At 41.9% G+C, this 27,397-nt stretch overlaps 2 protein-coding genes across 2 annotated transcripts; both read left to right on the top strand.

The window, feature by feature from the left end:
* Positions 1 to 258: 258 nt before the first annotated feature.
* On the top strand, positions 259 to 20,843 carry pinx1 (PIN2 (TERF1) interacting telomerase inhibitor 1). Its single transcript, XM_034206927.1, has 7 exons — positions 259 to 307; positions 1,066 to 1,175; positions 1,292 to 1,384; positions 1,814 to 1,895; positions 2,592 to 2,684; positions 7,234 to 7,316; positions 19,124 to 20,843. Exons 1-7 carry the CDS (start codon positions 289 to 291, stop codon positions 19,820 to 19,822), a joined length of 1,179 nt encoding a protein of 392 aa, XP_034062818.1. The 5' UTR covers positions 259 to 288; the 3' UTR covers positions 19,823 to 20,843.
* Positions 20,844 to 23,034: 2,191 nt separating this feature from the next.
* sox7 (SRY-box transcription factor 7) lies at positions 23,035 to 26,460 on the top strand. The gene is made up of 2 exons (XM_034206917.1): positions 23,035 to 23,525; positions 24,596 to 26,460. Exons 1-2 carry the CDS (start codon positions 23,294 to 23,296, stop codon positions 25,543 to 25,545), a joined length of 1,182 nt encoding a protein of 393 aa, XP_034062808.1. The 5' UTR covers positions 23,035 to 23,293; the 3' UTR covers positions 25,546 to 26,460.
* Positions 26,461 to 27,397: the final 937 nt, after the last annotated feature.

Here is a 27,397-nt window from a genome sequence, read left to right as displayed (position 1 = left end):
TGTGGCTGTGGCGCTCTCTGTTGGCTAAAATGAACACTTGATAGTAATAAAATAACGATAATATTAATTGTAAATACAATAGGCCAATTAATATACTTACACCCGTGTGCAATACGACACAGCAAATATTTTACAAGGATATGTTGCCCACAAACAACCAGCGTGGTATTTATATATATATATATATATATATATATATATATATATATATATATATATATATATATATCTTCAGGCAATTTCTGCGAAGGCTACGCAACTTCCGTCAAGCTGTTTGAGGACCCCAGGATGTCCATGCTTGCTGAACGTATGTACATTTCTTCAATTGTTTTTACGGATATTTCCCTTTTTATTTCAATTAAACAATCCGTTTTTTCTCATTTTATTTTCGCTAATAATACATCCACCAGCTGTTGAGAGACAGTCTTCTGAAAGTATTCAATTGTATACGTATTACAACTGTTCGGCTTGCTAACATTAGCATTAGCACACCAAAAGCAGTATATGACAACACGTGTTTTCTCTTGTAACTCTGCAGTCACCTGTCAATGGCTCAGTTTAGTTAACTATATCGTCGTTAATGACCATCTATTCTTATCCATTTGTCTGCTCTCTTGTTAAAAAAACGTGTTGTCCTCTGTTGCACATTGTTTTCTCCAATGTTGTCGGACGTTGCTTTTGTTTAGGTCCCGTAATGCTGACAGATGTCAGTGTGTTTACATGCACAGGGAACCTTATTGTCCTCATTATTTTACAGAACAAAACCTGATTTATTTACCAGGAAGGGCCAGCAGCATACTTTGATATTTTGAAAGATGTGTATTAGAAGGAAAACGGGCGCAATACAAGGCTACATATGTGATATAACTGTGTGGCAACTGTATTATTATACAGGTTTGGGCAACTAAACTGGGTAGTTTTATCACGATGCTGCACAGTAACATTTGTCTTAGTAAGCATAAGGTCTTGTCGGTGTCAGCGTGCATTGTGAGTTGCTTTCATGCTCGTTTATGTTATATTTTGTTCAATGACTGTTATGTAATGTTGGTGCTTCTCTCTATGCAGCCAAGAGGAAACTGAAGTGGTCTGTTGACCCCAGGAACAGCGCCTGGTCCAAGGATGAATCAAAATTTGGCCAGAAGATGCTGGAGCGAATGGGCTGGTCCAAGGGCAAGGTGAGGTGGACCTTTCTTATTAGATCAACAGCGGTGATTTATTATTAAACTGGCAGTGAGCGGATGAGTAAAGAAACAATTGTGTTAAAGGTAATGTCTTCTCTTCTCATGTGAAGGGCCTGGGAAGAGCTCAGCAGGGCTCCACCGATCATATCAAAGTCAAAGTTAAAAACAACCACCAAGGTTTTGGAACCACTGCCAGCTCTGAGGTGAGCACATTCAACACTTTGGGATTTGATACTGGAATAAATGGAATATTGTTTCTCTGAATCTGAAAACTAAGGACATTTTACGAGAACCTAAAGAGAATAAGTAATCAGAAGTCCATATTGATTGCATTAGTAACATGGTTATTGGTTAATGTAGTTTGTGGTGCATGGAAACCGTTTATGTGATGTGAGATGGTGTATTCAATCAACTTGCAGTCTTTTTTTAAATTTAAAACTACATCTATTATGGTACAGATTTAAATGACGCGAATAAAAAGATTGTCAGGGTTTAAAACAAAGTATACATTATAATTGAGGATTAATGCCAGAACTGTTGTATTAAAAATAATTAAGGCTGGCTAGCTGTACCTTCTTATAATCTGTCAACTGAGTGTTTAAATCTACATTTAACTCCTGTTGTGTTCACAGGATAAGTGGATCGCCCACCAAGATGATTTCAATGAGCTTCTAGCTCAACTGAACAACCACCATGGTCAAAACAACAGCGCTGGTATGTACATCCACAGCATTAGGATGTGTGAAGTGTTTATAATGCACTGTCTACAAAGGGGTTATGATGTAGTTGTGGCGGTGTTACTTCAAAACAGTGTCTCACTCTTATTCTTCACAAACCGATTGTCCGTGTTGGATTAAATGTTGTTTTTCGATTTAAAAAATGAAACAAATTATCTTTATTGTCATTTCATCCCAGTTCACACTTTGGGTTCAAGCACTTTGTATTCCCTTGGTTGTGTCAAAGAAAGAAGAAATAACTATTACAAGTTGAGATCTAGCGATAGGATGTTTTCTTTTCATGTGTATTTGTGATTAGATTCTTATTAGATGGTGAAAATTCTCCATCCACCAATATGTATCCGATATGATCCTATACCCTGACTACGTATTGTCATGAGTTGATGCATGATGTGTGTACTCATTTTTACTGCTAGGTTTTCCAACGTTGTGGCTCTGTCTGAAACTACACAAAATCCCAGTGCAGCAATGTCTTTGTTTGGTCCCTGTGTCGGACAGTAGAGGGTGCCACACGGCAACATTTAGGATACATTCTCACAGAAACATCTTGTTACCACTGTTCTGGTAAACACACTGCACTGCTAGAATACTGGTTTATCAAAGTTGGTGCAAAGATGCATCTTACATTTTTATCACATGACCATATTTATTTGTATTTCTTTATTATTTTTAGAACCTCCAACGTCAGAGGAGACGAAAGGATTCAGCTTGGAGGAGAAGTCCAAGACCGGCAAAAAGAGGGTCCATTACATGAAGTTCACTAAAGGTGGGTCTATATTTTGGCAGCAGATGGGTCTGTACAGCAGCAAGTCCAAGGGATAAACATAGCTCAGGGGAGCACTATTTTCTCAAGGGGTGTTTTCTCTTCTCAATCTTAGCACCCATTATATATATTACCTCTAAAACAGTTTCTGTAGTATCACTGGATCAACCGTTAATCGCGCTAAAACAATTCCCTCGTGAAAATATCTCTGTTTTTGGTTTTAAGGTAGATGTATACTGATATTAGGTCCCACTCAATTGTGTGCCTCCACTTTTTTCATTTCAACCTTTCATACAGTAATTCCAGACAGACAGAGAGGAGTCTCTTTAGCCCCTTGTTGAGCCTGTGCACTTGGCTCGGACCTCTGAAGCTGATCTGAGCTCTGTCAGCCTGTACTGGGTCAGATGGCCCGGTCAGTGCTAGGGGAGGTTATTAATAACTCTTCCTTCTACTTTCATTACTCCTTTACACGTCAGGAAGTTAAGATTTGCTGGTCAAGGCCAGAACACTGATAGGCAAGAGGAGGAATTTGATGTTCAGGACCACTGGAGACCAAACTGAATAACCACAAGCCCATATTTTACTGCAAAGTGGTTTTGCCTGAGCAAAGAGCATATGGACTGATTACACTTTTTTAAGATGATTGTCACGATAATAAACATTTTTAAACATTCATTTAGCTCATCCTTTTGGATTGAAAGGATTGCAAACTCATGAAGTATTAACACATGCTGAAGTAATTAATCTATAACAGTTTTTGTTATTTGGTTCAATGTACATCCTGAGGTCAGCATACATGAGCAAACTAAATATCTCAACTTTTGCCTCACCTGGGAGAGCCTTTTACATTTTACGTCATTCAATAGCAACTTCCTGTTTCCTGTTTGGGGCATCTGGCATGTCCATTTACTGGCCCCCTCAAAACAACACCTCCCAGGGGCTTTGTGACCCATTAGATGACCCTGCTAGATAACGTATGACCTGAGTCTCTTCTCCAGACCCTCTCACCCTGTTTATGTGATCTTAATTTGGCAGGAGCCAGAAAAAGACCCCGGTGCATCAGATACAAGGCACAATTAAGGCAACAAGCACAGACACTATGAACATAATAATGTTCCATCTGGTGCTCTCCCTTTTACCCTCAGTCCCTATGCATACGTTGTTGAAGTCCTACAACTGATTATAACAGACTTTTCTGAGTCTTCCAGACGCACCTTTGCTTCAGTTGGTTTTCATTCTGGGATTTTGCATCTGCTGGGTAATTTGAAAATGAATGCACCCATGCCATCTCTAAATATCACTTCACTATGATAATTTAACAACATGGCACCGTTTACCACATTTGCATTAAAACATGTTATGTGAGTTATTTATGTTATTTTTAGATTTTGTTTTTATTAAATCCTGTCTACCGGTGACTGTTTAACAGTGTTAATGTCTCCTCACGGGGCGAGTCTCATTTAAACAAAGTCTTCAGGGTTCTTGTAGGCTCCCTACGTGTCCCCTCAGTGACTATAAATACTGTGGTTTAGCCTTGGCCTGATTTTAGCCTTGCTTTACCTCTGCTTAATCCCTCTCTAGCGTTGGCATCATCGATAAAATCACAACTTCCATTATTCTTAATGAGGATATATCACAGTCATAATGCGAATGTATGGTGATATTTCCATTCTGCAATGAAATCTTTGAAAACATTTCCTGTTGTCCCTGCCCTGCGAGTCCCATCAAACGTTTTGAAATGCTACACTTCTGTTCGAATCTCTGCATCCTCCCAGCTATATCCACCTCACTCCCCCCTCTCAAGACGGCCTCATTGACCCCATGAAAAGCACTGAAAACAATACCTTGCTCAAGTGTTATTGTCAATGTGACAGCCACATGTATCTGTTGTTCATCACCTTTTGTTGACTGTGAACTTGGGCCTCTTTTAGGACACATTTGTACCCCAACAAGTCATCAGCTAATAAAGTCTGACCTTGCAGGACTTTTAATACATTTGAGGAGATCCCTTTAATTATCACCAGCAGCTATTTAAAGGGAGCTGGAGAGCACGTAGCACCTGACAATGCCGCCGTTTGTTAAACACGAGGCATTTACAGGGAAACCAGAATTCAATCTTGAGACATGTTGTTCCTCTGTAGGCAGCAGACGTGTCTTTGGCAACCTGACACCACTTTGACTTGTTTCTTTAAAAAAACAAAAAGGCAACAACCGTTGTCGTGCAACAGAAGGGACGCTGGCACTACTTGTTTGTCCATAACTTGATTGGAAACATGAGAGTTGGGTGATCCGCCTGCCTTAAGTTGTCTGACAAGCATAAAGTGCCAGTGCATTGCTTCACTTTGGCCAGCTTATGGTCTAAATCGGCATATGCCAACAAAGGGTTACCTGGCAACATATAACCGGCCACGCCTGTTTGCATGCTACCACTGACTGATCTGACGCTAGCGCTCCTCTCCGGGAAGCTGTTGCCAAGTTAAGGCTTGGTAATGGATTTAGGGTTGATAAGCTTGTTAGATGAGAGGTTGAAAAGTCAGGTCCTCCTCATAGTTCTGCATGTGCATGTGTCAACTAGGTCAACCAGTTCTGCTTGATTATGACAAAATCATCCTTACGCTTATGTCATTTGTTACTTGGTTATTATGGAAACATCATGCGTTTACATAAAAAAGAGGGCACTTTATAAAGTACATGAATCTGGTGCACTTTTACAGCAAAATAAACGTATAGCGGCTGTCCCTGTTCTACTTGTTCTTAATGTGCACGGCTGTAAAGAAAAAGGTTTGCTATATTTATAACACAAGACAAAGGTGAGTGTCATACAGAAACTGGGACAATTATAATAATTTATATTGATTATTTGGTTTTCATAATCATTATAAGCCAAAATCAGAATGAAAAGTAAACAAGTTAGGATAATCCCCAGCCCCAAAGTGCTCCCTTTAAAACCTGATTTCATGTTCAGTCTGATTACAATTGTAAGAGATATTACTGTTTGGTCTAATCCTGGTTATTAACTAAAATGCATCTGGTCATTTCTCATTAATTTATTGCTTAACTTGATAGGAAAACTGTAAAAACATTAAAGCATTAAAAATGTTGTGGCTACAGAAGCATCTGGGAACCTTCCAAACATCTTAGTCTGCGTCTCAGCGCAGGCCTCCTCCTTACTCTCTCCTGCTTTTTTATTGATATCCTGTTCAGGCTGCTTCCCTCACTGCCAGCGCTGAGGATTGATGGTCTTTGTTTGTGGGGAAAGGCACCAAAATCTCCGCTGCTTTGGTCCGGGCTCACAGCATAAACCAGTAACCCAGTTTTAATTGCTACCTCCATCTATCACCTGTCACTGCAGCAGGGGTGGTTGATGCAGAATTAAACCACAAGCTCTCTGTCCATTTCTCCGTGTTGTTGGCTTAATTGCAGTCTTGGGGCTTTTATCAAAAACAAATGTTCGCATTTCAGGCAGTATAGGTCTGTAATTGGAGATTTTAGGAAACGCAACAAAGCAACTACAACATATTATGCAGCTAAAGAGCTTCAGGTCACAGATAGTTATTTGTTTCCTGTACCTGCAGTTCAGTGTTTCTAAAACTAATTACATTGTTTTATTGGAGACTATCTAATTTAGCTTTTTTCATCATTTAGTATTTGTCATATTTGTGCATCCCCTGTAGAGCCTCAGTGATCTGTTGGTCTGGTTTGACTAGTTGTCTTCACTGATAGTTGTTACCATTTCAACTGTGTCCTTAGAAACCAGCGTGTATTCACTAACACTTTCCGCTGCACGACAGCAGCGCACATGCTTCATCCTGCATGATGGCATTCAGCCACCTTTTGAACGTTAAAGCCCCTTTTTATCAGAACATTGTTATTTGCACTTTCACCTCAAAGCCTGAGAATTTTGACAGGTACTTCCTCTTCCAAACAGCAGAAAGGTCACATTGGGCATCATTTTACGTTTGACCCGAGTTCACTAGAAGACAAACACCTCAGCCCCCCCCCCCGCCTCATTTATTTTACTTTTCAACATACTTTCTTGGTTTTACTTCTCAGACCTGCATGTGCAGTGGCTTTCAAAGCCAAGAGTCGGGGAGATAGAGGTTTAAAAGCAATAAATAACCAAATGTTATCAGAGCCCCGCTGAAGGAAGAGGATGCAGCTGTACGAACAGGACCTGGGCTCGAGACAGACCACTGTGTGCTCAAGGAGTCTTTGAGGCCTGGTTTGAAAATGGGACTCCGGAGGCGTGCTTGGAAGACCTTGTCGTCGGTTTATTTTTCTTTGCCGTTTTATCCCTGTATCCAGAAGCAGACTACGCAAACCTCCCATTTTCTTTCCTTAAGTAACCCCCCGCATTCCTCCTCAACTATTACATGTTGCCTTAGAAAAATAGCTGCCCTTAATATGTTTGTTAATTTATTTTGTGTGTCTTGGGGATGAATGTGACCATGACTTGTATTTCAAAGCAAGAATAATAGAGACAAAAAACTAACTTGGTTGTAATAGGCTTTGCAATTTTTAGAAAATGTGTTTGTTTTGTGTCCCCTCTTAGGAAAGGACCTGTCCTCCCGCAGTAAAACTGACCTAAACTGTATCTTTGGAAAGAGAGGAGGGTCTTCCAATGACCCAGAGAAGGTAAGAGAAATAAATCATGATTTTCTTTGTAAATCCACAATCGCTAAACACTCCTCTTTTGATATAACATTTAATTTAGGCTGAATTTATTGTTGTTATGTTTTAACCTGCTAACAAAGGCAAACGCATTTTTAACAAATCAAGAAAACAATCCCGTCAGTTCTCTTAAAGATGTAGAAATAATGTTTGGCTTAGGTAATATGATCACGACTAATTCCTGTAAAACATGTACATATTTATTTGTTCCAGTCAGTCTTGTTGTGACAAATGGCACTGTTTCAAGTGACAAGATATCTGTAGAGAATATTTGTTATCCAAGGTGTGAATGACTGTTTGCACTGAAACAGTGGTTTTCTAAATTGGATGGGCAGTACTCTGATCCTTCCTGATCTCGTTCAATGTCAAGTGTGCACTGAGGGTGGAAATGCTTTCCCTTTGGCCAGGTGGTTTTAGCTTATCTCCCTCTGTAATTAAGGGTGACCATTGGTGCTGACGCCTCCATCAGTCGCTGCAGTACCATGTGATCCTTGTGAAGCCTGTGGCCCTAGATTAGCCACGTCACTTTAACACCGCCAAATGGCCACCGGTGGCGGCGAGAGCACCTAAATCCAGTTAAGGGATTTGCACTCTTACCCCCTACTTCTCTCTTCGCACTCCCCCCTTTTCTCCACGTCTGTCTTGGAGCGCTCACATAAGGGTGTTAGAATGCCAGCGGGCATTATTAAAGGCAAATCAAAATTTGGGCGAGGTGTGCAGAAATCTGAAATGATGACGCTTGCAAAAAAGTTGTCTTTCTGCTCTTGGCATTGGTGGTTGGTCACTTCAAACGTCACTTTACCATTTGGCAATATGCTGCTCTTGTGCTTTTGAAGCGTAGCTTAGAGGCTCAGACAGGTACAAGCTGCATTTCAGGCACAGTATGTTCCTTTGCCTAACTAAATAATACTAGATTACAATTAATAAAAAGTCGAAAGGTGTTTAGTCTCGGACGGTCTTCCTTTGATTAATAAAAACATCGCCTGAGTTATTATTACAAATGAAACAAGTATCTGCCAATGGAACTTGCTGTACACCAAATCTACTGTTGAAATGATTCACTAAAATATAATTTGTTATAGTATTTTTGGTGTCACAAGTTCTGCTGACTCCATACAGAGCCAGAAGGACAATAACAAATGTAGCTTTTGGACGCAGAGACACAGAAAAACCCTCTTGCTGGCTTCCTCTATTTATCTCAAGCATTTGGCTTGAAGAAATTGGCATCTTAAAATCCATAAATTGCAAAAGAAAAACCTTTTTCTATTCCCACGCAGGTACAGAGCCATAACATCACAATGGCTGCTTCTCCCCAGCTGATTAACATTGGAAATGCAAGCAATACACACTATCATTTTCTCCCTAATCGTTTGGTTATGGGTTGTTATTTTTCAGCCAGGAGGGACACCATTGACCATATCGAAAACACTGAACACAATTACAATGGCATCCCATGAGGCCTTGTGTTGAAGCCCAGCAACATCAGAGGTTGCTGGGAAGAGGTAAAGAGGGTGATGGACCAATCAAGCTGTAGGCATTGTGCAGGATCTCTGTGACACTGCCAGTGACCCTCTGCGCTCCGTGGTCTGTGCTTACCACCATTACTGTGACGGCACAAATTGTGCTCTACAATTTACAAACATCCAGAAATCTCAGTACCCTAAAGAGTTGTACTCCTAAGTAGTGACCAAATCAACATTAGGGGCTTTGGTTTAGTGTTGGATTGGATTGCCAGGGGTTTGAACCAGTTGCGTTATCACATATCTGCATCCTAACAAGGTGAGACCTGACCAAATTTGCTTCTCCAGAACGGCCTTTCTACCGACTCATGAATCTTCCAGCACCTCACCCACCACCCACTGTTGTCTCTCCAGCCCCCCTAACACCAGTCCCCCCTCGCTGCTCGGGTTTTCCTTCCTACGCAGTGATGTGCTTCCTGTTCACCTCTTATCGCTTCTCACAACGCTCTCTGAAATGCACACACACACACACACACACACACACGCGCGCGCACACACACACACGCACGCGCGCGGCTGTCCCACATGCCTCTTTTAGTTAAAGGCAGCAACGTGTTGAAAGGACTAATGAGCTCATGGGACAGATTACTAACCTAATGCACATTAATTGGTTGTATACAGTCATCCAATAAGTTTAATTCATTTTGGTGATTCACCTGTCTTCTCAATAATGTGTATAGCAGAGCTGTATTTTGGGTAAAAGTCACCTTTATTTTAACTTTTAAATGTGTAACATTTGCTTTGTGAAAAACAAGTATTATTGTAAAATATATACATTTTAAAGATGAGGGTTTGATTCCTTCCAAACAACCATAACACATTTATTAAGGCCACAGTACACTAGATGTGTGACATTAAACATAAAAAGTTCTTGTTAGGCTTAAATCATTTTTAAATGTCTTATTCAAGCCCTATTTATAAAGGGAAGAGTGAGAACTTAAAATATTAAAAGCATACGTAACACTTCACCAGAGAGGCTGCACTTTTTGTATGCAACTATTGCAATTCAAATACTACTTTGCTGTAATGTCTACTTTTAATGCCCATCATGTTCAGTTTTTCTTCGAGGAGTAGTGTTAAAAGTATCTGTTTTATCATCAGGGTCTTAGTTAGTGACGGTGGTGTTTGGCTGCATTATATTTAGACGGGTTCCTAATATTATGCCTTCATGTATTTAGGAAGGTCAAACATGTTGATACACATCTCAATATGATTCAGATCTAGTACAACACCCCCAAAACCAGTGACCTCTGTAAAAAAAACATTTGTTAAATACAAACCATCATCAGTACACACACACCATAAATAGATGACCACCATTTCACCCCAAACCCTTATTCCATCTAACCATCTAGACACTTGAAAATGATGGCTTACAACCATTATTTACACTCCCTGACCAGTGAAAGTTATCAAGTTGTGTTGGAGCACCTGTCCATCTACATGGCTCTCTGTTATCCATCACCCATCCCACGCTTGCGAGCCCCCTCCATCTCCTGCTTCCTCTAGCGCCCCTCAACACAATTACTCACAGCATGACAAACGACAGGCTCTCTCTGCCGAGATATCAAAAAGCCCCGGCCACTTCTAAATGAAGGCACTTTGGCAGCCCTGTGCTCCCCGTGCTTATCGGCGGGCGAGCAGTGCCCCTGGCCGTCCTGCGTCCCCCCCTTCTTCCCCCTCCTCCTTCTCCACCACCATGCCCTCCTCAGGGGGTTTAGTTAGGGGAGCCACATGGAGGGCCAGCCCGGCTTGATTTATCTCCCTTGCCCCTCTGCCCGGCCACTCAGGCAGGCCGAAAGAGCCGACGAGGCTCCAACGGGCCTCAGCTCGAAAGCCCGGCATTAGCTGAAATAAACCATTCTGCCGCCCAGTGAAAAATGTCCTCTGATTGGCTAATTAATCAGTCAAAGGGGAGCGACGCGGCTTGTGACTTGAGGGACCCGAGCCGGCGACCGCAGAGGGCCTGCTGATAAATAGACTCCCCGCCGATTCATACATCAACAAAAGTTAGTCATTTTTTAAAGCCGCCAGCTCACATGAAAGGTGGAAACAAGCCATAGTTTTATTTTTCCACCTACATTTGCTTCCACAGTCCTGTTTTTGGGGGGGTGGGGTTTGAAAAAGACTAAATTCTGTTTTATTTTTTTTGTTAATTTGTATTACTTGCATGTAAAGCTTTTTTAAAAACCTTTTTCTAATTAAATGGTTTATTATGAGGAAGTCTTCTATATATTGATCTTGTGAAGAAGTCTGATAACTATAATACAATGTTTCTGTTGCTCAATGCAATCGGCAACATAACATATTTTGCTCACTGCTCACAACCTCTTTATCAGTGCAGTACATATCTTTATCTAGGATTTAAGTTTTACAGTCGGCAGATCCGATGATATAAGAAACATTAAAATCCTAACAGTGACCCATTCATTAGTTATTTACTCCTTAAAAATGTCAGCGAAGGAAAAGCGGTTGAATATAATTTGGAACATGGCTTGTTTTGACGTCTGAGCCTCCAGTCAGACAGTCGGTATGGCTCACCCTGCTCTCGGGTCAGCATGACCCCTGCGGCCTCTCCCACTCCCACTCCTGCTCAGGCACAAAGGGGCCGAGGATCAGGCCTCATCGGGTGGCACCTGTTGCAAGTCTTTCCTGCCCACGCGTCGTCCACATGAAGGATCGCACGTCAGCGGGGGCTCCCCCGATACCAGCATCTTAAGGAATATGGGGCAGGGGCGGAGCGGGTTGGGGGCTCGAGCGTTTGGCAGATGCGTCGGCTAGGCGCCAGGGAGTCGATGGGCGGAGTCGAGCAGTGAAACTTTGCTGACAGCGCAGAGGCAAAATGTCTTTTTACAGAAATTCTATTCAACTCTAGAACAGGTTTTATAGGTTGCTGCTGAGGCCTGGGAACAGGAACGTGAGGTAGTGTTGGATTATTTAGAAATCTAATTAAGACCAGCTTAGATGGTGTTACACATGTCAGGTGCTATGTATATGTAGAAAGAATCTGTATCGATTAGTTTTGTTGTTAACTTGCAGTCTTTACAGATTAAGCGTCTGTCCTGCTGGCATTTACAGGATTATTCTTTATTTACTGAAGTTCCACTGCATTTTCCAGTTAACTGTATAAATAGAAATACAGCACTAAAGCAGAGATCTTTCTTATTGGCTCAGTTGTCTGTTAACCTCAGCATTGATCCATTGAAAGGGGATGCTGGTGTAAACGTGCGCTTTCGCTGCGTTGTTGGAGCAGATTGAATGGGCCAGTGCAGACATGCTCTTAGCGTATTGTCAAGCTGGAGAGCTCTTATTCATTCTCAGATAACATCTAATTACTTTGAGCGAAAACGCTCTCCCTTTCTTGAGCATGTTTGTTGACAGGCCCTTTTGCTTCTACCGCTGAAAATATCAAGACCCGCCAAGCAACCCCCCCCCCCCACTCCACCCCCTGCTGCAAAAACACACACACACATTCACCACCTACCTCCCTGGCAGTTCTGTGGACTGCTCCCTCCTGGCCATGCCAGCTCGCTGACACTTACAGATTAGCACAGGACAAAAAAAGAAAAAGAGGGCGTCTGTCTCTTAGTTACGGGCCTTAGCTAGAATACATGGGACCAGGGTAATTACCGCCTGGTGAAGCTAACCGCCCAAAGATTTCCAGCCCTCTCGGCTGTTTACTTCCGCCGACCACCGTTTAATCACTGACTCTTTAATCTAATAAATCACATCTGGGGAAAATAATCACTGTTTCTTCTCTCTGTGGTTGGGGTGGGTGTACCCTATGCTCTTGAGGGGGAATTGTTGGCTAGTGTTTGCTAATGTAAAACAAGCTATGGGCAGTCATGCTGCATGCATAATGTTGTCTTCATTTGTTGCTTATGATAAACGTGTTTGCGCCCGGCACAAAGTGTAATTTTTCAAAACCCACATTTTTTTTTTTTTTACTTAACTACACTCGAAAAAAGTCTTTAGCAAAAGTATTGTCTTGTGGAAGCTTCCGTGTGTGGCCTTTAATGTATTTATGGTGCATCATTTAAAGTTTTTCTACTTTGTGTATATGGAATTTCTGCAGAAAAATAAGCTAAATATTAGGGTCACATTTAAAGGCAGAGATATTACTTTAAAAAAAAAAAAGAAGGTCAACCAGGTTCACTTATTTCCAGAGAATAAGGTATCCACCTGTTTTTCTGTCCGCCCACATCAGCTCATGAAAGATGGGATGCTGGACCTGTGTGCTCATCAGGGAGAGACAGCTGGCTAATCAGGGCCTGATCCATAGACCTTGAGTATCGCCAAATTTATTATTGTGGCAGGACAATGAGGGCACACTCATGCAATTACAGACACAACCGATATTGGCTGGAAATTATTGGAGGAAAAAACCCAGCAAATAATGCATACAGGCAATTCTTAAAGAAAATAAATGGGCAACTGCAGCTCTGTCAAATGCTAATTAACATGTGAGCCAGAATGTGAATTTATACCATTTTCAAAAAAGCTGTAAGACGTCTTCATCAGTCTATGTAACTTTTTGATAAATGTAATACAAGTGACCTTTTCAACCATCCTTTTGGGTTTCATTTTCTTATCAATATTATTTTAAAGTCTTATACCGCTACCAGATCTTGTTAATGTTAGTTTATTAAAAATAATCTCCTTGTTTTAATCTGGCTAGGTAGTTTGCAAGATGTTTATGACTTATTCCACATACTTTTCACTTAAATGTTGAACTAACAAAGTAACGCTTCATGTACCTCGGCCTGTTGGGCTTTGCTTAAAAACCTACTGCAGGCAGAGCTAGATGTCTCAGTTAACACCCATTTAGTTAGCTACCATGTTCACTGGTTTGACTTGAGAACAGCTTCAAAAATGTGTCTATCCGAATGTAAACGGTTATGACGAATGCAAAACATGAGTTAAATGTGTGTCTTCTGAACCCTCATTTTGTCCAACAGAAAATTAACAGTTTACGCAACCATAAAGTGATTTGAAACTGAGAAAATAATAAACTCTTTGAGAAGCAGTAACTAGCAAGTAATTCATGTCGAGCCATAAGACGCCCACTTGTGACCCCTTAGTAGGGCAAATAAAATATGAAGCCCATACAAATTCTTGGACTTCATGATGCCGTCTGAAGCTGAGCAGTGTTGGGGAAACATTACAAATAATTGGACTTATTATTATAGGGTGTGTATTGGGATGAAGAGCTTAAAACAGACAATCCTATAAGTATTGACCCTGGAATCTTGTATACTAAAATAAGTATGCATAAAGCTTCCGACTTAGTTGGGGAAAAGTTTCCCATCCTCTGCAGTGAGCCTCTTCCCCCATCCCTCTGCTGGCATGTTTGACTCTCCTGAATATGTTGGCCTCAGTGTTCTGGCTCCTTGGCACATGTCTTCGGTTGGCTTTCCATCGGCTACATTAGCAGAGAGAGATAGGACTGGAGTGTCTTGAAGGAGGCGGCCTGTTGAATGTCTTCCCACCCTCTCCTTTTCTCTGGGACCCTCTGTGGGCCCTCCCTGTGTTCCCTGCCCAGCCCCAGCCCCCGCCAGGGGAGAGAGGGGAGCAGGAAGGGACCGATAGCCAGCCAGACCGCTCCTCTGTCGAAGGAGCCTTATCTCAGAACTGCACACATTGCACTGAGCGCATCCTTTTCCTGGTTTCTGGGCCCGGGAGGTGGAGGAGGTGGAGGAGGAGTAAACACGGCTGGATATAGGTGTGTTCTCCAACCCCACTGTGTTGCAGCTTGGGACTGCCTTTTTCTTTCGATCCTTTTTCTATGGTTTTCGCAAAAAAGGATTTTTGTAAAACTGTAAATTAGTGGTGTGTCCCTTCTCTTGCAGTAGATGTCCATTTTAAAGTACATGTACTATTAAAGAAAATAAACATTGTTCTTCAAAAGGAAGTCTATAATTAAAGTAGTTAATGAGGTATGTTACATTTCTCTGAAAGATGGGGTAGGTAAGTTTGAGAAACCGGCTCGAGATACACTTGTTATATTCCATGGAATGCTCTTAACATCCCGATAGGAATGAATATCTGAAGTGCTTTGACAAAAAATCCATAAAAAAACGTCATCTGTGGAAGCCGTAGTACTGTAAAAAGCACGACCAATCATTTTAGCCGGCCCGGCTAAAGTAACTGGATGGCCTACCTGCCTGTCAGCCTTCCAGCTGTGCACAAACTTATCTCTCGTGCCCTCATTGGTCATGTGCGCGTTCGTGTGTGTTGGAGGAGGGGCTCTGTAAGGAAGTGGCAGATTTGTTCCGGCTTTGTATTTTCAAATTCTAGCGCACTCGAGCCGGTTTCTCCAAAATTACCTACCCCACCTTAAGTCTCAGCAATATAAGGGAAAACAAATAAATCACTGTAGCATTAGCATCTTATGGTATAAACACATTTGACTTACCCTCACTTAACTGCACTTTCTTTTGGAGGGTTCATCTTTTGTTTCCAGGGCTTCACCTTATCAGTTCAAAACGTAAAACAAGTGACTGACATACTGAAAATTCAAAAATGGACTGCAAACCTCAAACTATATGAAGCTGCCGCTGCCTAAAATAATACACAGTTCAGTAATGTATTTTAGTGCCCATTTCTTTTTATCTTTATGAATGAATACGTCCAACATACTTGAGTAGAAAATTGCTTAAGAAAATGCTATTGTTTTATGTAATAATACTAAGCAGAAAACATCATTTTCATTATATCAGGAAACAAATCAAATCAACAAATCGATAACTAACATTGTTCCTGCAGTGATAACATTTATTTTAATCTCAGCATTTTGTCTCATGCTTGCTGTACTGATATATGACACAGAAATGGTGACTGATAATACCAGGCCATAGAAACACACACACACACACACACACACACACACACACACACACACACCTCTGGAAATAAGATCTCCAACATTACTGCAGAGTTGTTTCTTGGTAACATGTTGCCCTTAACATTCGCCAACAAAGATCTCCAGGGCTGTCAGTAGTGCTGTCTGGATCAGCAGCTTCACATCCACACTGTACATATGTGTGTCCTGCCGGATCAGGGTCTAATGGAGACCCCAGGTAGTGAGGACGGACCACATTCCAGCCCCTTCCCCTGATGAAGGAGATGTTTCTCTCTCAGTCACTCTCCTCTCGTTCTCCCCCTCGCTCATTCACCCTCTCTAGAGAGTAATTTCACAGGCAGTTCTAAAGTGGCCCCCAGCCATCTTCCCAAATCCCTGTTACATGTTGTTTGGCGCTGTCAGCTCTAAGCCCCATCTCCACTCTCCCAAGCAGAGAGGATGCCATTGTGCAGTAACAGGGAGTATAGATTTTCTCTGGGAAGTTGGAAAGTTTTGTTTAATAGCACCTCACCTGAAGGGCCTTCCCCCCCCCCCCTCGTTAGAAGTTGGGCTTCTTTCTAGTGGAGGACTGAGGTGGCGGAAAACTTTGTGGTCCATTTGAACACCTGGCTTGTCATTAAGCCTCAATCTTGTGCTTTATTAATGTGAGTGTAATGTATTAACTTCACTCTGCATTTCAGTCTACTTACAGTAAGTCCCAAAAGAACAGTTCGGATCTGCATCCACATTGTTTTACCAGCCCATCAGTTAGCTTGTCTACCTCAATCTGTGTTAAGGGCCAAAGTAATGTAATCTGAGTGTAAAAGCTTAAAGGCCGCACCATGAGGTGACTCTACACAACACGGCATATTCAATTCATCTCTAATCTGTAGGGTTTGAATAATGCCATCTCTGAGGCAATACTCTGAGCGGCAGCATTGTTTAGAGCGACTCTCAGGAGGAGCTCCTGTATTCTTCTGGACCAATCATTATGCATTGAGTAGGCCATTAGGAAAATGAAGACAAATGGGTCGCAGGGGTGAGGTGACAAATTGTTCCTGCTGTAGAGTTAAAATGTAGTCTGCGTTGTACCTCATAGTTGTAAAGTAGTCCCTGTTTAATAGTGTCGTAATAACTCATGTCCCCCAGATTGGAGACAGTTTACTCAAAACTAGTGAATGCGTTTGGTTCTTTACTCCTTTTTTTTTAGGACATCCCTGCACTTCCTGTCTAATAGTGTCACCATCTACTACAGGGGTGGCCAACCAGTCAGAGGTTAAGAGCCACATTTTGTATATGTTACTGCAAAGAGCCACATCAAACACACAGTCACTGATACCGCTTGTTTCAGTTTTTTTGTTTTCTGGAGACAAGATTTCAACCACGTCACTGATGCATCTTTGTGGCATTGGGATATTTTTTTTTTAAATCCTCTGGAGCAGAGAGAGGAGCTGTGGATTATTGTTATTGATTAATGCATCAGTGTTTCTTATAGGGTCAAAAACACTAAACTCACAACTTAAAATGAAAGCGTTTAGTTTATTTAATAAAAGAGCACATGTTCAATGTGAAAAGTGACAGTAGTTATAGATTATTTGCAATTTGGTGCTTTATATAGATGTAAAAAAAAAATTATATATATTTTTTAAACACCTTGAATTTCAGGGTGGGGGGCGTGGGGCTCCGTTGGCGGGGCGCAGCGCCCCTCCAAGACAATGGTAGGGGAAACACTGGATAGTGTTTAATCAACGATAGGTTTCCCCCCCCCTCAAAGGTGATTGGTTCACTGCATCGCAGGTATTATTGTGATTGGCTCTTGGGCCACATCAAAATTAGACGCGCTGTCATCCTCTCATACTGACACCACACATACACGGGACGAAAGTAACGGAGCGATTTTATCTGAGCACAAACAACTTTGACCGGCCAAATTACGTTAATACTTAACAGACCTACTAAATATCAGGTTTAATTGTCAGGAGTAGCTAGTGTTGTCACGATACCAACATTTTGGTTTCGATACCAAGTCAAGAATTGCGATTCCGATTCTTTTTCGATACTTTTCTTAAAAAAAGGAAAACAGTCTTAAATGTAATTATTGTGCTTTATTTCACACCAGAACCATAACACAACCTTTTAAACAATGAGAACAATAAATGACAATAATTCGTATTAATACATTTCTCACAGACAGGCCTCGTGGTGTCCGTAGGCTTGTCCTCACTGTCAGAGATATAGCTCAAATACTTCCAAATTTCGCTTCTGGCGTCTTTTTTGTCAACAAGCCGAGGCGCAGCGGCAGTTGCACTCCCACTTGCAGCCATGCTTCTCGTTTTCTCACATGCTCTGGCAGCTAGCGCGTGCACGAGAGAGGGGAGGCACTTAGAGCGTGCTTTAGAGGGGCGGGACTGCAGGCACGGCTGCAGTGCAGGGAGTGGAAGCAGAGCGCTGAACACACACGGCTCTTATTAAAACGGCGCTTTCTCACCGGAGTACTTTCCCCCGTCATTCTTAAAGTACCGATACTAATAAAACGGAGGAATCGTAATGTTTTTAACGGCAGGGTATCGCGGTACCTTTCAAGTATCGGTACACCGTGCAACACTAGTCAGGAGTCAGTGGCTCTCCCCCAAACTCACACATATAAAATTCGATATGAACTGAAGAGCCGCATGAAACTAGGCAAAGAGCCGCATGCGGCTCGAGAGCCGCGGGTTGGCCACCCCTGATCTACTACAAGCAGAATGTCAAAGAAGTCATACTTTATCAAAAGGAACAAAACAAGTATATCAACACCTTTTTTGAGAGTTTCATCAACACAAATTAAAACACCATAGCTACTAAGTGCACAAATATAAAAAATAAGTGTTTTTTCCCTAAAGCACCCGATGATCAAAGTATAAACTGTCTAATGAAATAGAAAATGTGTGTTAACCGAGAGAAGACAAGTAGAAGTATGCCTGAGTACTATGATGAATTGAATATATATGTAAATATTTCTAAACCCTGTAAAATGAATTAAAAGACAAATATATTCTTTCTATTTGATGTTCTGTAGTGTCACAATGGTTTAGTATATTTAAGGTATGTTTGTGGTTAGACGTGGAGTTAAGGAGCACAGCTGGATGTGTGGAGCTACATTGTGTTGGAAGAATATGATGATAAATGTCCACTGTGTGATAATTATGTCCAGAGATGCTTATTTTAAGATGATCCTTTAACACCTATTGTTGCCTCAACATCCTATTTGGGCTCTTTTCACTCAAGAAAATCTGTCTGGTTAATCTGTGCGTGATGATTGACGATCACTTAAGCTCCTCGGTCCACCATTGTCCGTCTATTTCTGTGTTGATTGTTTAAATTCTGCATTAAATCCTAACCCTGTCTTCTCATGTGTGTTTTTGGTCCAGGAGAGCAACAGCAGTGATTCTCAGGGTGAGACTGAGAAGAATGTTACTCCTGCGGCGTTCAAACTGGATACAGAGACCATCACCAACACTGTGAAAAGTACTCTCACTATGCAGGAGTACTTTGCTCAGCGAATGGCTCAGTTGAAGAAGTCTCGTGGACAGGCCGAGAGTGAAGAACCATCGATGGAGACAGACGAGACTTCAGGTCAATCTGAGGAACCCATCCTCGTCCCCACTGACGACTCAGAAGAACCCAAGAAGAAGAAGAAGAAGAAGAAGAAGAAGAAGAGCAACACGTCAGACGATGATCTAGAAGTGGTAGAAGAGAACAGTTCCACCGTTCCTGTCGTAACGGTGGACGATGAGGACCAGCAGCAGGAGAGTTCAGGGAAAAAGAAGAAGAAGAGACAAATGGTAGAAAGTGAAGAAGCTACAAATGAGAACTGTAGCTCAACCTCCGGTGTTGAGCAGAACTCCGAGGAACTGCCTCCATCCAAGAAGAAGAAGAAGCATAAAAAACAGCATAGGGAAACTGAGCTTCAAAATGGACATGAGCCAACTGAGGATCAAAGTGTAGACTCTGAGGCTGTTGGCAAAAAGAAGAAACACTTAGAGGAGGTGGGCGATGAAGACAAGGTGGAGGTGGTAGAGAAGAAATCTAAAAAGGACAAGAAAAAGAAAAGGAAACATCAAGAATAGGAGGAAATGAATCAAATCTACCTCCAACTTCAACAGTCCTTTAGGCTTCTGGGGGACTGAGTACTCAAGTTGTATCATCGTGAACATGATCATGGTGCCACACTTGCCTTAAATGAGCAGGTTACATGTCTTGTATTGAAACTGCCGTGAGAAGGAGATTAGACTCCTCAAAGCTGCAGAGTAAAACCCAAAAATGTGTACTGTGGGCCACAGGGATACACATTGCAGCAGATGGCAAAAAAGCCATGCCTAACAGAAAAAACTAGACATTATTGGGAAGAAAATATATTTGTTAGTCTATCAATTTCCAGGACAATGGTTGCTCTGTTTCTAGTCTATACGCTAAGCAGTTACAGGCTGTAGCTTTATATTTAACAGACAGATGCAAGACCTGTAACGATGAATTTATCGAACACTCGGCAAGAATGAAATTACTATTCTTTTAATGTATTTAAAAACTCCCTTTCTGTACATCTGACTGACTCTGCTAAGTCTATAATGTATTCATACAGACATATTTTGACTTACTTTTTTAAATGAGTCTGCTTTCACATCAAATTTGGCAAACAATTAAATGCATGCTGGCAATTGTTGTAATGAATACAAATATCCAGATTAATAAAGACAACAAAATATGCAGGAAAATAGTGGTTTTTTGAAAACTATATGCAATTTTTCTTCATTTTTTTTCAAATTCCTTTATGTCTCACCATTAATAAGCATCTGCATTACTATCTATTTAGCATTCACAGTGAATTACATTTACTTGCCAGCAATTACTTTTAACCATCTTATGCCATTTCTTCAGACAATGGATATGTTCTTAAATGAAAGCGACACAGAAAGTCACATTTGAACAGAAGCACACCGACGTAATTGTTTTCCTTCATGTGATTTGACAAATATGAACTGATGCCATTTGATGTTTTTCTGACCCATTCATGAGCTGTAAGAAAAAAGACAAACGTTGGCCCTTCGACCGGATCACATGACTTTTTAAATAAATACAAATAGCAATGTCTGTTTGATTTGTGTTGTGTTTTCCTTCATATAGTGTGAAATGAGTTTATAAGGGAACGGAGAGTGGTGAGGAGAAATAGTCGTGCAGTGCGTACCCTATACGAGCTGATCATGAACGTTCACAGGTTAGACCTCCAAACATAGATATGGCTTTCACAACACTCACCTTTTTCCACTTCGGAATATGATTAATGAACCTAGGAAATATTTAACTAGACTGACGAACTCTCAACAAGCCATACTTGTTCAGAAATGAGTGGGTGGTATGAGTCAAAGGAGGAAACTACAAATGTCCAGCTTTACACGTGAATACAGCATTCCTCGTAATTATTTTGAGTTACTGACATTTCAATTGTCATCCTATGGTGTTAACAGCCCGACTATTACTGTAAGCGTCTCAGGTGTGCAGGTGGTTTTTTCCCATTACGTCAACATTTACTGTGGAGTCATGAGACTTGATACAGGTTATTACAAGCCGTTATTTAACCCAAATATAAATTGTTTTCACATTAATTAATGTTGCTCTCCAACTGTTGTTGCTATCATGTGAAAAAAGAATGACCTTTCCCTTTAAACGTCACAACCGTGTTAATTTGTTACACCACCCACATTTACTGACATTTCCACATGATGTTGCAGCTCACTTTTATTTTGCAATGAAAACCGTAGATTGAGGTTTTAATACAGCAGATTATATATGACGCAGAAACATAAAAGTGATAAAGGTTTGGCCTAACAACGTTAAACACTGGCATTTATTTTAAAACTGGATGCTTGATTTAAGTTACCATAGTGACAATTCTTTATGCAGCACATGCATCAAGACAAACCCCCTCGCCAAGTCTTCAGTAGCCACATGTATTTTACTCTGAAAGGGTAAACAACAGCAGGCCGATGCAGCTCCCACCCACCCACACATACATAAAGCTATTAGTCATTTCAGAAACCCACCACTCAGAGCTTTCATGTGCTTCATTCCAAATTGCAAATATATGAAACTCTAACTTTGTCAATCAGACTTGCTCACTCCTGTTTTCTCACACTGCTGTGACTTTTACTCACACTGACTTCACTTCAATGTGGCCCATGTCAGAGCAACATGGCTCTATATATCACTGATGTGGCTGCCCTACGCACTATCTGGCTTCAGGTGCCGTATCCTCTTCCTGTGAGGAGGGGGGGGGGGGGCAAGGTTCACACACAACTAGAGCTGACACTTAAGTTTGATGGTCAGGGAATCACAACGGAGCAAAAGATGTGTACTGCAAACTTAAGATTGGATTGGAGGTTAGAAGAGGGAAAACGTTAAACCAGTATCTGTTATCAGGTATACTCCCTCCCCCATACATATTACAAACCAAAATACTATCTGACCTGTGATCAGTAGCTGTGTTCCAGCAGTGTGTGTGTGCCCTTGTGTGTAAAAGTGTGAGCTTCTCCGTGGATGCAGCCCAAGAGTATCCTGTCAACAGGAACTCATGGATTTGATATGAGCCATGGCCACAGAAGGAAACTGATTTGTTTGTTCACTGGTTTCATCTCCTCGCACCCACAGATTTGTTCAGAGATTCCACATTGATCTGCATCCAAACTATTAAAGAGAACTCAGTACAGTCATTTTAAAATAGTATAATATCGATCCTTAGGAGTTTCAAATATATTCAAAGATGCAGCACATTATAAAAACTTAAAAAGAAAAAGTGTTGTTTCCCTGGACCATGACATCCTTAATGCTTAGGAGTTCAGTGGAAACCTATAAACACTTGTATCCAGTGCAGTGTTCAAGTATTACTCGTTGAGCAAGACAGGTTAGATCAGGTTGCCAGGTGAGGGTAACCTTGTGGAAAGCAAAAAAAACAATGTTGCCAAATTCCTACAGCAACATGAAGTGTATGTAGAATAAGGAATTAGTTTTCTTTAATAGGTAACAATTATTTCAGTTGTTCCATTTTGACTCACCCTGGTCCTTTATGATGTGTGCCCAACATAATTGTAAAATAAACCTGCACAGTGACTGAGTTCTCGCTCTCTGTCAGTGGAAAGTGTTGTTTTGTTGTGAGGCCAGTTTAAGTAGTAAATGGTGTTGAAATGCTGCTCTCTCTCTTTTCCCTTTTCACGGGGCTCAACATGCAATCAAGGAGGAGCCGAGAGTCCTCGGGGGCTTCTCCTGGAACCTGCTCCTCAAATATAAAGCGCTCCCCCATCCACCAGGAAAGACTGAATCATAACTCACGAGGAGGAGCCGCAGCTGAGCATATCTCCACAAACCTGTCCTGACATCTGACTGTCGCCTGTAGCTCTAGTGATTCAGGCAGTGTTAAACACCGCTGGATTTTATAAAAGCAGTTTCTGTAGTTTTTTTAATCAGCCTTTAGTCAACCTCCACAGAGAAGACAACTTATCAGAGAGACAGAGTGAGAAGCGCCTAAGTTTGGACAGGAGAGTGCGCACATGGCAGCCCTCATCAGCGCGTACTCGTCGTGGCCGGAGTCCTTCGAGTGTCCTCCAGGAGACGGGAACGCGTCTGACGGACACGGCCCGCAAAGGACCCCCGCGGACAAGGCGCCGGAGCCGCGCATCAGACGGCCCATGAACGCGTTCATGGTCTGGGCCAAAGACGAGCGCAAGAGACTGGCGGTTCAAAACCCAGACCTGCACAATGCCGAGCTCAGCAAAATGTTGGGTGAGAAAAAGTTATTTAAAGTTTTGTTAATTAACAACTTTATTTGTTATGTGAGCAGTAATATTTGCATATAGCCTATTATTATTGTCAATATTATTACTGCTATTTTTTACGGTCCTCGCACTTATAATTGGCCTCAGGCCTCAGAGGTTTTTCCTAAAGTTTTAGAGTTGTTTCCAACACAAAAATGATAAGTAGCCTACATTAGAATCTGAAAAAACAGACAGTTATCGGTAAATGTGTTTTAAAAAGAAAAGACAACAAAGCAACGTGTTTAATCTTAGTTGTCAGACCAAATTAATTAATTACGTAACTTCAGACATTATGAAGCGCGTTGCTCAAAGTGAATATCCCCGTTAAACCGTAACATTCGTTAAGACTATGGACTTAGTAAAGACAATATATGTTTCTGCGTTGGATTTACGCTGGTGGATTAGTATTTAGTGCCAAATTCAAAATCTGGCAAATCGGAGATCAGGTTAAAGCCAATTCCAGAACGGCAAAACATCTCAAATATGCTTTCATAAATAAGGGTAAAATAGGGACTTGTGTTTATCCTAAAAAAGGGCACTATTTACCTTTTATAAACAATTAATAACTTCAAGTAAAATAAGCTGATTATTAGCTTTTCAGTAGAAGTGAATATAGATGTTTTCTCTTTACTTTTACGAGTGAATGAACATTTAATATAGCAATTATGAGTCTTCCTTTGAAAGTAAAGTAAAGTCTAATCTTATTATTAATTGAATGTCTGTTTTATAGTGCTATTGTATCTATGTTTAATGTTTACAATCTTGTTGCAATTCCACCATTATAAATAGGATTGTCGTATCTTTATTATCCACAAAGGGAGTATAAGTGTAAACATTTATTCAAACATACACACAAAACTTATTTATGGGTTTTTTACAATTTGTAGAAATTGTGTGTCTTAGAAATGTATTCTGTAATGTATCATTGTGTTAGAACAGACTTTAACAATTAACAGAAAAGTGCAACACTGAATTACAAACTCATTCAAGATTTGCAGTTAAAATAAATTAAATTAAATCTGTGTTTTCCTCTTGCAGGCAAGTCCTGGAAGGCCCTGACCCCCCCTGATAAGAGGCCCTATGTGGAGGAGGCAGAGAGGCTCCGGGTGCAGCACATGCAGGACTACCCCAACTACAAGTATCGGCCTCGCAGGAAGAAACAGCTGAAACGCATCTGCAAGCGGGTGGACCCCGGCTTCCTGCTGAGCGGGCTGGCCCCAGATCAGAACGCCCTGCCCGAGCAGAGGGTCCTCTGTCACCCCCTGGACAAAGACGAGGGCAGCCTCAGGAGTGGCTTCTCCAGCCCCAGCCCGCTGCCCGGTGTCAGAAGCTTCAGAGACCCGGCCCCCTCCAGCAGTAGCTTTGACACCTACCCCTACGGCCTGCCCACCCCCCCTGAGATGTCCCCCTTAGATGCCATGGACCACGAGCATGTCCCCCCCTCTTATTATTCCACATCTGGTAGTTCCTCTTCCTCCTGCCCAGACGACCACCACCAGAGTCAGACACACATGGGCAGCCCGCCCCCGTACCACACTGACTATTCTCAGAGCCAGATCCACTGTGGGGGCGCACACATGGGTCACATCTCTCTCATGTCCCAAGGTGGTGGGGGACTGATCCCCGTCCCCCCGCTGTCTTACTACAGTAGCTCATCTTTCCACCATATCCACCACGGGCTCCACCAGGGACACCTGGGTCAGCTGTCCCCCCCACCAGAGACCCAGGGTCACCTGGAGACTCTGGACCAGCTGAGCCAGGCCGAGCTCCTGGGTGAGGTGGACCGCGATGAGTTTGACCAGTACCTGAACTCCAATGGGCCCGGGTTCCCCCCCGAGCAGAGCAGCAGCCTGACTGTTACAGGACACATCCAGCTGACGTCTCCCAGTGCTGGTTCTGCCCCTCCCAGCAGCTCCACAGAATCCAGCCTCATTTCAGTTCTCGCAGACGCAACGGCGGCCTACTACAACAACTACGGCATCTCGTAAGCTCACATTACACATGGGGCTGATCAGAGACACTATGGGGTCTAAATGGGTGAAGACATTTGGGATGATGTTGCACTTGTGTGCCAGTCGGAGAACAGTTTTGGGGCTCTTATCTGTCATTTCAAATCTTGTATAAGCATCCATGAGCAACATCATCCCACCATGATTCAAACCTAAAGTGATCACTGAGCAATATGATTGTCTGAAGCCGAGGAAAGAACAAAGAGCTATGAGAGGAATATGAAAAAAAGGGAGATGGACACCTCAGGGATGCAGACACAAAATACTATAGTATGCCGCCTCCAGTTGTCATGACATTTCTAAACCAGAAGAACAATCGTAAACACTTTTTGTCCACTTTTAAATGTCACCAGTTACTGTTTCCACTGCGGCATGTACAGACGCTCTTTAGTAGCTAATTTAAGTCCTTTGATGTTTTCCATAAATGCTACTGTAATGCTATTATCTACGCTTTCCATTAGAATGTTTGTATTATATGTTCTCGCTCTCATTAGCGTGGGAGTTTTACCTCACTAGTTGTAATTGATTGAGTTTTTAGTTGGCCATTTCTTATGCAATTTAACAGAATGGTGTATAATGAAGAAAAAAGGCGTTTATACTTCTTCCCAAGTACTTAATAATATATAATCATAACCTCTACGATGAAAAATAATAATGGTAACTATAAATGTATGCTGATTTAGGTTTGTGAAAGACAATAATTTAAAATAAAGTTCCAATTTTTATATTAACGGAGTTGCTGCTTGGAAATGTGTCCGCAGAAAACATACACCGAAATAAATATGTAGTATAATTTAAGGTATTGTTGGGAAGCAGATGAAGCAGATTTATCCTCATATATTTATCACGTAATTAAAAATGTCCTGAATTAAATAAATAAAAGTAAGAAAAGTATTTTGTTTGTAACTACATGATTTCACACACACGTGGAGGGGTGGTGGGTCGTATTCACATCGTGTGACTTCAGGGTCACACGATTTCTTCTATTTTGGGCTCTATTTAGCCAAGCTGCAAGTGGCCCATTCTGACACCCACTCCCTTGGTTTCTCCACCCTCCATCACATCCTCCTTCTCTCCGTCTCCCCTCGCTTTCATTTCGTCCCGGTTCAGAGGATTAGTGTAAAACAGGCACAGCCGTCGCCACCCGCCTCCATCTCAACCATCCTTTGTTTTCCTGGAGTCTTATTCTGGGTGCCATTCTTAGGCACTCCGGACCCCACTTCTTCCACCCCACCCCCTCACCCTGCGTTCTATCTTGCTGATGCAGACCTTTGGTAATCTGTGCAGAATAAATAAAAAAATAAATCCCAGGGCTTCGTTGACTGTTTTACACCCTGCTCATTTTTCTCTTCTTTTTTTGTTGTTGTAACCCCCCTACTCCACCCCTCCCCTCACCCTCTCTGTTCTCTTGAATTTGTCTTCTTTTTTTTTTGATAAAAGGAATTCAGGGGCTTTTGACAAATCCTGGAGTCTGGCTGGTCTTCCTGCATTTTTTTGGGAACGGTTGAGTCGTGCTTCTTGTAAAGAGGATGTGGCGGAGGAGCGGTGTTTCCTGACTGATAAGGGAAAAGCCTCTCTCCGTCAGGATGTTTGGGCCTGGCTGGGCCCTGCATTAAAGAGCCAGAGTGAGGGAAGGGAACCCGCTGTTCAGCAAGCGGGAGGAAACACTGCCGCACTGATTAGCATCTCACTTACCCGTCTTTACTCACCCACCATATTTCAGGAGAGGCTTTGTCAACCTGGCCTGTTGTACACAGACAAACCACAAACATATCACCGTTTCTCAAATCAGAAAACAACACTTGTGTCAAACATATGTACCTAAAATACC

This window comes from Gymnodraco acuticeps, unplaced genomic scaffold, assembly GCF_902827175.1.
Source record: "Gymnodraco acuticeps unplaced genomic scaffold, fGymAcu1.1, whole genome shotgun sequence".
Lineage (NCBI taxonomy): Eukaryota > Metazoa > Chordata > Actinopteri > Perciformes > Bathydraconidae > Gymnodraco > Gymnodraco acuticeps.
This window is presented reverse-complemented; position numbering and strand designations above follow the sequence as displayed.